The sequence below is a fragment of the Molothrus aeneus genome, chromosome 6, assembly GCF_037042795.1.
Source record: "Molothrus aeneus isolate 106 chromosome 6, BPBGC_Maene_1.0, whole genome shotgun sequence".
Classification (NCBI taxonomy): domain Eukaryota; kingdom Metazoa; phylum Chordata; class Aves; order Passeriformes; family Icteridae; genus Molothrus; species Molothrus aeneus.
In genome coordinates this window covers 61,991,481-62,003,454 of record NC_089651.1, presented here as the reverse complement: position 1 = coordinate 62,003,454, position 11,974 = coordinate 61,991,481, and the positions used below count along the sequence as shown (strand labels likewise).

At 47.8% G+C, this 11,974-nt stretch overlaps 1 protein-coding gene across 2 annotated transcripts in view; it reads right to left on the bottom strand.

Moving 5' to 3' along the window:
• The window catches only part of MDGA2 (MAM domain containing glycosylphosphatidylinositol anchor 2), a 213,676-nt gene that overhangs the window by 111,510 nt on the left and 90,192 nt on the right, over window positions 1-11,974 (bottom strand). For both annotated transcript variants that reach the window (XM_066552387.1, XM_066552388.1), the window contains one exon: window positions 4,068-4,264. In XM_066552387.1, the coding sequence (XP_066408484.1) occupies window positions 4,068-4,264 (197 nt within the window). The remainder of the gene's footprint in view (window positions 1-4,067; window positions 4,265-11,974) is intronic.

Here is an 11,974-nt window from a genome sequence, read left to right as displayed (position 1 = left end):
ACCTTCTAAGAACATGGAGTCAGATCCATCATTTCCTTCCTGCCACAAAAGACCCCGAAAATACCACACACAAGACACAACCCGACCGATCCAGAAGGGATGACCCTAAGAAAAAGGAGTAAATTGACAAGAAATTCCACAAAATGAAGATAACTTTTCCAGTTATTTTCTTTTCTCTACCTAAAGGCTTCGAGATCCCCCCGCAAAGGATTTCCAAAGGATACAGGGAATATCAGCACTGGAAAGCCAGAGGGAAATCAGTTTGATGGAGTCCTTCAAGTTGCAAATTGTTCAGGATAATTTATTATAAGGTACAATTTCCATGAAGAAAAAATCCCAAGGTACTAAATTCCTCCTGTTTTCCTTTAAAAATGAGGAGCTGATGGATTCTATTTTTATCCAGGGAAGAGGGATGGAGCAGGGAGCTGAAAGGGACATGGAATGTCGAATTCCTTCAAAAATGGAAAGAAGAAAATAGGGAAATGGGAAATGTGAGATTCCCCCTGCAAAGTTCCAAAAGAAAAACATGGAAAAAGTTCATTTTACGGCATCCAGATAAACACAACATCTTTAATACTGGCACAGCCTTAGGAAGACATGGAATTATTTTTAACAATATCAGTGGATAAACTGCTCAGGAATGTCTAGGAAAAATATGGAAGTTTGAGAAAACAAATGTACAAAACTGGGAAAAAAATAAATCCATGTAAAAAATTACAGCTGAGCAGGGAAGAAAAGAAACAGTCCTTGAAATCTTGGAGAGACTTTGGGAATATTGGGATTTAGGTGGTTTCTATGGACAACCAATCCCATGGAAATGATGGGATTGAAATGAAGCCCATTGCAAGGCCAAGCCTTGGAAAGCTGCTCCTAAAGCTCAAATTCCTGCTTTGGGAGGTTTCTCTGGAATTGGGAAGGGCCTGGAAAGGCACAGCCTTACGAAGACATGGACGTGGATAAATTGCCCAGGAATGTCTAGGAAAAATGAGGAAATTTGCGAAAATGCATGTACAGAACTGGGAAAAAAACAAATCCATCAAAAAATACAGCTGAGCAGGAAAGAAAAGAAACAGCCCTTGAAATTGTGGAGAGATTTTGGGAATATTGGGATTTAAATGGTTTCTATGGACAAACAATCCCATGGAAATGATGGGATTAAAATGAAGCTGTGGAAAGGCTGCTGCTAAGGATCAAATTCCTGCTTTGGGAGGTTTTTCTGGAATAGGGAAGGGCCTGTTCCAGGCTGCCAAAGGCACTGAGTTCTGGAAGCTCAGGACAGCTCCATCCCAGCATTCCTTCCTTAGCTCCAGGTTGAACTTGGGCTGAACTCCCAATGGAATTCTGGATCCTGTCCCCAGCTCGCAGAGATTTATAAAAAATGTACATATTTTCCTCATTGGTTGGGATAATTAGTCTAATTATGTCTAATTGCATAATTATCGTAAATACAGCAAATTTAATCTCGTGCTCAGGCTGAGCAATTCCAATGAGTGACGAGGAGGATGAGAACTCTCGGGGAAAAAAAATCTCCATTGAGATTTGGGATTTGGGAAGTTCGTTTTCCCAACATTTTGTGGATGAGGATGGGCAGGTTTGCTCTGTTTCTCTCCCCATGGGTGCTGGAACAAGTGCCTGATGTTTCCTGATTGACTGGAAAAATCTGATCATATTTAAGGAGTTTGTTTGGATTTGCCCAGTTTTCCAAGTGTCTCCTGTGATTTGATTGTTGACTGGATTTTGGGATCATCCCAGAATATGGGCAAAAACGGAAAGAGGGGGGGAATCTGCTCCTCTGCCCCTCTCGGGTGAGACCCCACCTGCAGAGCAGCCCAAGCTCTGGAGCTGCTGGAGAGATCCAGAGGAATCCATGGAGCTGCTCCATGGCTGGAGCCAGGCTGGGAGAGCTGGGAATGTTCCCCTGGAGAGGAGAAGGCTCCAGGGAGAGCTCAGAGCCCCTGGCAGGGCCTGAAGGGGCTCCAGGAGAGCTGGAGAGGGACTGGGGACAAGGGCTGGAGGGACAGGAGCCAGGGAATGGCTCCCAGTGCCAGAGGGCAGGGATGGGTGGGAGATTGGGAATTGGGAATTCCTGGCTGGGCTGGAATTGCCAGAGCAGCTGGGGCTGCCCCTGGATCCCTGGCAGTGCCCAAGGCCAGGCTGGACAGTGTTGGGATTCCTGGGTTGGAAAGGGATGAGTTTTATGGTCCCTTCCCACCCAAAGCATTCCAGGATTCTGTGTTTGCCAGAATAATAAAAGCATCATAATAAAACGTCTTTTTGGGGGGTAAAAAACCTGAGAATTTTTGTTTCCCTTTCCATTCCATTTCACTTCCAAATTAAAATCCACCTTCAGAACCCTGAAGAAAAAAAATTCCCTCTCAAAATTCCCAAGTCTTGATCCTCTGAAGCCAAATCCCCTCTGTCCCTCTTCCCATCAGCTCTCCCTGTCTGCATCCCCACCATGAAATGAACTAATTAAGCAGAAGATGTTGATGAGTCTTGAACCTTTAATTACATCTTTTCCTCTCATAAACACAGAGCAGATCTTGCCTGCATGGATCCAGGCCACGCTAATTCCGGCTGCCCTCCAATAACTGAAGAAAGGTTATGGATAAGATTGGAATATCACCAGGACAATCTGATTTATTCATTAATTAAACCCACACTGAGATTTTAGGAAGGATGGTCTTCATAACCTAAAAAAAAGAACCTAATTTCATGTGACACATTTTAGTAGATGAATCCTTAGATTTTAGGGAAGGCAATCCTCAGCGTTTCCATAATGAAATATAAAATATAAAAAAAAATCCACTTTCCCTTTTTAATTAAAACATTTCAAAACTGCAGTTTACACTCGAGTCCAAGCAAAGCCCCAGATTTGCTCAACTGAGTCCGTTCATGTTAAATTAAAAATAATCTCATTACATTTAGGACACCAAAAACTCGGCTCTGTGATTTAATTCCCATCTCTGCAAGGTTCCGGGCTCCACATTTCTCCGGAAAACACGGAGCTGTTGGAGCAATATAAAGCTGTCAAGTACAATAAAAAGCCACAAATGAAGGTGCTCTCAAATCATTAACTGAAAATTATTTATGAAAGTCGCAGTTGCTTTCTGCTCTGAACACCAAATTACCAAGCAGTTTTCACCTCTGTCTTTCCTTGTTATTCCTTCAGATTTTCCAAACCAATTTTTCCCCTCTTTTTTTCCCTTTTCTTTTTATTTTTTTTTTCTTCAAACACCATCCCACACTTTAGGCCACAGACAATGGGATTTGTCACCTTTTTTCATCCTGCCTCGGTGCAAATGTGTACATGATAAATTAATCTCAGCTTATCTGACAGAGCCAGGATTCCTTCAGGGCTGGGAATGGGAGCAGGAACTCTTTGGAAAAGGTTTTATTTCCTTTTTTGACACCTCATTTTTAAGTGGGGGAATTGTGAAATGAAACCTCATATTTAAAGATAAAAGAGGCAGAAAAAAAGGAGTAGAAAAACCATCAGGGGGAGCTCCCATAGAGTCAGAAATCATGGAATTTTTAAGGTTGGAAAAGCCCTCCAAGATCATTAACTCCAACCATCAACCACCACCATGTTCTCCATGAATCCATGTCCTCAAGTGCCACATCCACACTTGGGTTTTGAGCACTTCCAGGGATGGAGACTCCACCCCTCTTCTGTACCTCTTCCATAAAGAAATTTTCCCTAAAATTTAATCCACATGAAGAGATTTTTAAGGCTGTAATTTAGGCTGAGCGTGGAATCACTGAGTTGGATCAGGAAGGATGAGGAAACGGGAATCAAAAGTTTGGGCTTGCAGGATCCAATACAAATCACTTTAAAAGGCCTCCTGTAGATATCACTCCCCCATCATTTAATAATTCATATTTTTTACAAATAATATAAATATATTTTATACCAGTAAATCTATTAACAGCACCCAGGAGTGTTTGGGTGGGGCATCATCACCTGGAGGCCATTCCCAATCCCCACCCCACAAACCCAGCGGGCAGATCCCATCACAAAGCCTCAAGAAGGGAAAAAAAAAATATTCCCCGTTTTTCAGTCCTACCTGGGTAAAGAAGGGCTCGTAGATCTCCACTCCCTTGTCGGAGCCCTGCAGCAGCACCTCCTGGCCGCGGCGCCAGCTGTAGCGCACGGGCGGGTTGGAGTTGGCCACGCACCTGAGGAACACGGTCTTCTCATAATAAAACTGCTCCTTGGCTTCCCCGATGCTCTGGTGGACCGTGACTATGGGATCATCCAAATCTGGGGGAAAAAACAAAAGCCAGGGAAAACCAAGTTTAGGCCAGGCTTTAGTCAACCCAATGACAGCGTGGCGCCAGGAGTTTCCCACCACGCCTCATAACTAGTCATGGGTAAAACAGAGACAAAACAGCTTGAAAAGCCCCAGATTTCAGGAATTTTGCAGCAAAAGTCAGGTTTAGGATTTATTTCCTTCTCCCCAACTGGATCTCCTTCAAAACTCACATTTTTAGGCAGTACAACACAGCCAATCTCATGCAAATGTCAATCATATTTCTATTATAGTGCGATGATTACCGCGGTTTCGTCTGGTTCGCAGCTTTACTCCTTGTTTCTTCTAACTCTTTTCCACAAAATTATAAAGCTTTGGCAATAAATAGACAGCCTGATTTGCATCCAAATGGCAGGATCCAGGAGTCCATGGATCATGTGCACGCAGCTGTTTGCTTTTAAAGCTGCAATTTAAGGCAGCAATTTAATGCAGATTCCCTGCTTTTAGTTACAGGCATTTAACTTCCAGCAGGTAAATTCATCCCGGGCTTTGGAACACATTTCTCTTGATTAAAATACAGATATCGGATAATTACTCCCACTGCAGCAGCTCCAAGAAAATGAGATGCCCACAACGAGGAATTGCCTTCCACAAGGAATAAAAACACAATAGCCCTTGGAATATGAGGATACCAAAGTAATTAATTTGGGCTTTATCCCACCAGGAAAAAAAAAAAAAAAAGATTCCTGGTCTGGGGGTTTTTCTGAGCTTTGTCTGGAGGGACAATTTTATTGAGGAAGGAAAGAAATGGAACAAGGAAAAACAAGGAAAGCAAGGGATGTTTTTCCTAAGTACTGGTTAAAAACACACAACTTCCAAATGACCCCTCTCACAGCCAGGAATTCCTTCCCAATATCCCATCAATCCTGGATCTCTGGCAGTGGGAAGTTATTCCCCCTTCTCCTGTCCTTCCATCCCTGGAAACCAACAGTTTTAGGGGGAAGAGCCTTGAAGTCCACCCCTGCCATGGCAGGGACACTTCCACTGCCCCAGGCTGCTCCCACCCCAGTGTCCAACCTGGGGATCCAGGGGCAGCCACAGCTGCTCTGGCAATCCCAGCCCAGCCAGGAATTCCCAATTCCCAATCTCCCACCCATCCCTGCCCTCTGGCACTGGCAGCCATTCCCTGGCTCCTGTCCCTCCATCCCTTGTCCCCAGTCCCTCTCCAGCTCTCCTGGAGCCCCTTCAGGCCCTGTCAGGGGCTCTGAGCTCTGCCTGGAGCCTTCTCCTCTCCAGGGGAGCATTCCCAGCTCTCCCAGCCTGGCTCCAGAGGGGCTCCAGCCCTCAGAGCATTCCTGTGATCTCCTCTCCAACAATTCCATGGGATTTTTTGTGCTGGAATCCTGGACTCAGCATTCCAGGAACACAACATTCCATGCGCAGTTCAGCCTTGGCTGCAGCCATTCCAGAACCTTCTTAGCACTGCTTGCTCCTTAAAATTCCTTAAAACCCTTTGGGTAGGGGTTAATTATTCCCTTATCCACAAATTTAACCCTATTTTTGCAATGTCTGGTGTGACTAATTATCAAAATGTTGGTTCGTCAGGTTTATTTGAGGTGAAATTTCAGTGAAATGGAGAATGAGGTTCTCAAATCTTCAAGTGACCAAAAGGAACCAGTCAAAGGCACCCTCAAATCCCTCTGTAAAGGTGGAGAATACTGGAATTGTTGAGGTTGGAAAAGCCCCCTGAGATCACCAAATCCAACCATCAACCACCACCACATTCACCTCTAAACCGTGTCCTCATGAGCCACTTTCAGAATTGGTGGAACATTTCCAGTGGTGCTGACTCCATCCCTTCCCTGAGCAGCCTCTTCCAAAGCTTGACAATCCATGGAATTCTTAAGGAAGAATTTTGTTAATAAATTAAGTAGATTAGAACACATGAAAATTCCATGTTGAAAAGCAATTTCAAGAAAAAAAGGCCAAGCCTGAAGGCTAAAAATTCATCTTAGGACTAAAAATTCATCTTGAGCTGCCCCATTTCTATTTGCATAAGAAGACTGAAGCTGGAGAGTCTCTTGATTAATTGGAAAGAAAAACTCTTCCAAAATTCCCAACAACTCCAGCAATAACATCTCATAATGGGGCATGGGTTTTAAATAAATGTTACCTTCGTCCCCTCTTCCAAAACATTCAGTTTAAGATCACAGAAGAAAATTATGGATCTGCTGCTCCAAATTAGGATGGCATTTCCTAATGAGACTTCAGTTTTGTTCAAAAGGTTATTTGAAATCACGGTAGTGCTTGAAAAGGGTTGAGAGTGCTCAGAAATTCTGGTTTCTCCTCATGAGGTTGAAAGTAAAAAGGAGAAAATTAAACTTGCTGCAATTTTTAGGGTCAAAATCCTGAGTTTTGACGGAGAACAGAACGTTTCCCACATTGACTCCCAGGTTATCCCTATTAAAGCACATCCCTGGATGGCAAGCAAGGAGCCATGAGCTCCATCACCAAGTCCAGGGATGCTCTTCCAATCTCTGACCCTCGGATGAAGGTGAATCCTTGGATAAAAGACCTGAGGAGTCCAAATCTGGGCTCAGCTTCATTTTCATGGAGTTACTTAAGACAAGGCACAGGAAATCCCTTAAAATCTGGAACCAGGACTGAAACCCTGTCCATCCCTGGCTGCAAGGGCAGCAGAGCTGTTTCCAGGGGAAAATTCCTTCTTGTCCAACCCATCCCTGCAAGACAAATTCCCGAGTGCCCTGTCCAGTCAGTTCCAGACATGGATAAACTGGAACAATGCAGGGAAGGCCACCAAGGTGACTGGAGGCCATCCAGATCCTGAGGGAGCTGGGTTTGGCCAACCTGGAGGTGGTTGGATGAAGGGAAAATCCAATTTCTGCCTTCAAAAAAAGCCAACCAGAGACTCCTGGGGAAGACGAAGACAAAGGAGAAGCTGGGATGAAGAGCAGATGGAATTTCTGTCTTCAGCTTGCCACCAGAACGTTCTAGAGCAGGTGAAAAGCTCTTCTTGGAGGTGCAGAGGAAAGGACTGTGAGGTTCAGGCCGCACCAAGAGAAATTTCTCCTGGACATAAGGAAAACAAATTCCCTGTGCAATCGGCCAAGTGTCCAGAGGGGCCATGGGATACTTGGAGACATCCAAAGTGTGGCTGGACAGAGTCCTGAGCAATCTGACCTTGAAGGCGGCCCTGGTTTGAGCAGGGGCTTGGAACAAGAGGTCATTTTAGATAAATGATTCCAAATCACTCCATGATTCCAGGAGCTGTGATGTCATCACCTGCTTGTCCAATCTGCTCTCTTGAAACAGGTCCATGCAGGATCCTGGAAGCAGGGAATGGTTTGGGTTGGAAGGGATCTTAAATCCCATCCCATTCCAGACCCTTCCATGGGCAGGGACACCTTCCAGTATCCCAGGTGCTCCAAACCCCATCCAAGCTGGCCTGGGACACTCCCAGGGATCCAGGGGCAGCCACAGCTGCTCTGGCAATTCCAGCCCAGCCAGGAATTCCCAATTCCCAATCTCCCACCCATCCCTGCCCTCTGGCACTGGGAGCCATTCCCTGGCTCCTGTCCCTCCATCCCTTGTCCCCAGTCCCTCTCCAGCTAATCCCTTCCAAGCAAGCACTGAACTATGGCAAGGGATGGACTTTGACAGGAATATCGGGAAAGCTCCAAGAAATCCAAGCCGGGAATGGAACTGCAGCAAAGCCTCTGCCAAAGCATTTCATAATGGTCAATTAATGGAAAATTCCCACTGCAGAACCTGATGGAATTTTTTTTTTTTCCAACGGCAGTGCTGGAAAGATCCCGACAGCTGCAGCAAATCCAAAGCAGAAGCACTACCAGGAGAGTGAAGTATGCTCCCAATTTTTGGGAGATTTCCCTGAACATTCCCAGTGTTGGGAATGTGTGACTGGGTGGTTACATAAGGCTGGGCTTTGCTCAGGCCACGTGAGGGCTGGAAAAGAGAAAAAGCAGGAAAAATATGGTGTTGGGACAAAGGATTCTGCAGAGATATTCCAAGGAAACTCCAAAATTCCCTGCCTTTAGCCAGGTAGCTTAAAGCCACCTGATCCTGGTGCTCATGGAAGTTCTCCAGAATTCCGGCTTCAATTCTGATTGAATTGGGACTAATTGATATTGAATTTTCTAAACAGAATTAAAAACCCCTCTTTTTAAAGCTGGGAGTGGCTGGGGGTGGTGGTTCTTTCCCAGCACCATGGGAATATCCAGGGGCTTGGAAGGCTGGGAGGGAAGGGAAAGGCTTGGAATGGTCACCCAGAGAAGCCCCTGGATCCCTGGCAGTGCCCAAGGCCAGGCTGGATGAGACTTGGAGCAGCCTGGGACAGTGGGAGGTGTCCCTGCCATGGCAGGGGTGGGATGGGATGGGATGGGATGGGATGGGATGGGATGGGATGGGATGGGATTTAAGGTCCCTTCCATCCCAAACCATTCCAGACACAACAATTTCAAATACCACACAAAAACAAACCTATAAAGATTTAACACTGGGAAGCTCAACAAGAAGAATCTCTTCACTGTTTTACAAGAAAAGGAAAAAATATCCCAAAATTTTCCATTTGGGTTGATGAAATTACGAGGAGTCACCAGATTAACCAATCTTTAACTCAAGCTGTAGTCATGGGTGCTGCTACGCGGTTAAAGTCTCTTAATCAACCTGAAAATAATTAGGGAAAGATGTTTCCCACAGAGGTTTTTGCCACCATCAGGTTCAATTTCTCAGTCTTTAAACTCTGAATTGAACCAAGCACTCCCCAAAACCCAGATGGGCCAGGCACGGTAAACATCGGATTGGAAGAATTCCCCTCACACTTCCCTGAGCTCTTGAACAAATGGAAAACTCAACCTAAGCTGATCAAAACGGGGCTAATCCAAATTCCCTGGGAATTGCATCATCGTGCTGGAGTGGAGGTGCACAGAAGTGTGGCAGGCGCTGTTCCAATCCTCCTTGCGCAGAATTCCAAAGGCATGGAGCTGCCTGGGAAAGGGAAACAGGGATCGCGATCCCCTCCTGACCTGAGCTCCGGGAGAGTCACAAAGAGGAACAGCTTGGCAGGATCCGGGCTGGATTTGCTGGATCATCTCCTCCCAGCTGCTGGGCCTGCAGTTTGCTGATTTCATTTGTTAATTAGCTGCCTTTGTCTTCAGCTGTTCGGAGCAGGCGGGATAAGAATAAAACACATCTGGGGAAGGGATGGGAACGGCTTCATCCCGGCGGGCAGAGCGGAGACAGCGGTGACGCATCGCTGAGCTGGAGCTATTCAGCTCCTGAGTTATCCCCAGATGTGAAAGTCCTGCTGTTTCCATGTTATTTTTCCTCTGGGAGTTATTCAGCTCCTGAGTTATCCTTAAATGTGGAAGTCCCCTGTTTTCCAAGCTGTTTTCCCTCCTTGACCCAGCACAAGCTTTCAACCATGGAATAACTGAGGTTGGAAAAGAATTTAGGATCATCGAGTCCAAGCTGTGCCCAATGCCCATCTTGTCCCCAGCCCAGAGCATTGAGTGCCAGGGCCACCACTGCCCCGTGTCCCCAGGTGCCACATCCACATGGATTTGAAATCCCTCCAGGCATCGGGACTCCACCCTGTACCTGTGCCAGGGCTGGGGAACCCTTTAGGGAAGACATTTCCCCAAATATCCAATCTGAATCTCACAGAATCCCTGAGGCTGGAAAAGAGCTCCAAGATCAGAGTCCCAGCTGTGCCCAATGCCCACCTTGTCCCCAGCCCAGAGCTCTCAGTGCCACCTCCAGGGGACACCTGCAGGGATGGGCACTGCAACCCTCCCTGGGCAGTTCCTGAGCCCCCTTTCCATGGGGAGATTCCTGCTGCGCCCACCCTGAGCTGCCCTGGCCCAGCCTGAGGCCGTTCCCTCTGCTCCTGTCCCTGTTCCCTGGAGCAGAGCCCGACCCCCCCGGCTGTCCCCTCCTGGCAGGAGCTGTGCAGAGCCACAAGGGCCCCTGAGCCTCCTTTGCTCCAGGCTGAGCCCCTGCCCAGCTCCCTCAGGGATTCTGCAGCCCCTGCCCAGCTCCCTCAGGGATTCTGCAGCCCCTGCCCGGCTCCCTCAGGGATTCTCCAGCCCCTGCCCAGCTCCCTCAGGGATTCTGCAGCCCCTGCCCAGCTCCCTCAGGGATTCTCCAGCCCCTGCCCAGCTCCCTCAGCCTCTCTGGGTGCTCCAGCCCCTGCCCAGCTCCCTCAGATGCTCCTCAAAAGGATTATTCTCAATAATTCACTGAATTCCAGAAGGGTTTGGGTTTGAAGGAAGGAACTTAAAGCCCATCCAGTGCCACCCCTGCCATGGGCAGGGACACCTTGTGCTATGCCGGGGTGCTCCAAACTCCATCCAGCCTGGCCTGGAACACTTCCAGGGATGAAGCAGTCACAGCTTCTCCATCAAGGCAGCTTTGAAATGCTTTGTGTGGGATATAAACCTCTAAAATCCAATTAATTTCTCTAATTCTTGCATCCTACAGAAAGGAAAACGAGCTCTCCCCCTCTCCACCCCTTCACGTGTCCGGTGTGGACACACAACAGCTCTAACCAAGCTGGAAGGATGGGAATCAAGTTATTCCCAGCTCCATGTGAGCTATTTCCCCCTCTCCAAGCCTTTCAAAGAGATTTATTCTGCATCTGCAGTGCTGCATGTGCAGAACAGCCCCGGCACGGAGAGCAAGCAGCATTTCCAGCTGCTGGAGGGAAGCAAATGTTCCCTCCTTGTTCCCACCACGGAGAGCGTGACCCTGGGAGCCCCCTGAGGAGCTGCCATCGATTTCCAATGGAATTTCGGGAGGATCAGAGCCCTGCCAGGAGGCTGTTAACACACTCCAACACATAAAGGACAAAGCAAATGACTTCAGTGTCAACAAGACCCACACAGCTCCAGCCTGTGATGCTTTCCCGAGGGTTCAGGCTACAACAGAATTCCAAAAGGAAAAATATAATGAGCTCTCGGGGATGGGATTTTATGGAGAAGATGTTTTCTCCCCTCTTTTAATGAGGTTATAAGTACACCTGGTTGGAAATAGGAGCATGTCCTGGTGACACCAGGGGGATGGCACAGGTGGGGCAGCACTCCAGGAGGGTTTTCCTGCTCCAAGGACACCAAACAGAGACAATTCCCATCATTTCTGAGGCTGGATTAGCACTGGAATCACCAGGGAGCAGGCAGGGTTTTAGCACCAACAGGACAAACAACATCCACAGTGATGCTCAACTTCCATAGGGATGGGAGGAGCCCTGAGGAGAAGGATTGGAAGCCTTGGGGGATTGGAGGCTGGACATGACCTGGAATTGTGTCCTGGGCTGATCCCTCAGTGGGGAATTCTGCCCCTCTGCCCCGAGATCCAGAGGAATCCAAGGAGCTGCTCCAGGGCTGGAGCCCCTCTGGAGCCAGGCTGGGAGAGCTGGGAATGTTCCCCTGGAGAGGAGAAGGCTCCAGGGAGAGCTCAGAGCCCCTGGCAGGGCCTGCAGGGGCTCCAGGAGAGCTGGAGAGGGACTGGGGACAAGGGATGGAGGGACAGGAGCCAGGGAATGGCTCCCAGTGCCAGAGGGCAGGGATGGGTGGGAGATTGGGAATTGGGAATTCCTGGCTGGGCTGGAATTGCCAGAGCAGCTGTGGCTGCCCCTGGATCCCTGGCAGTGCCCAAGGCCAGGCTGGACACTGGGGCACCCTGGG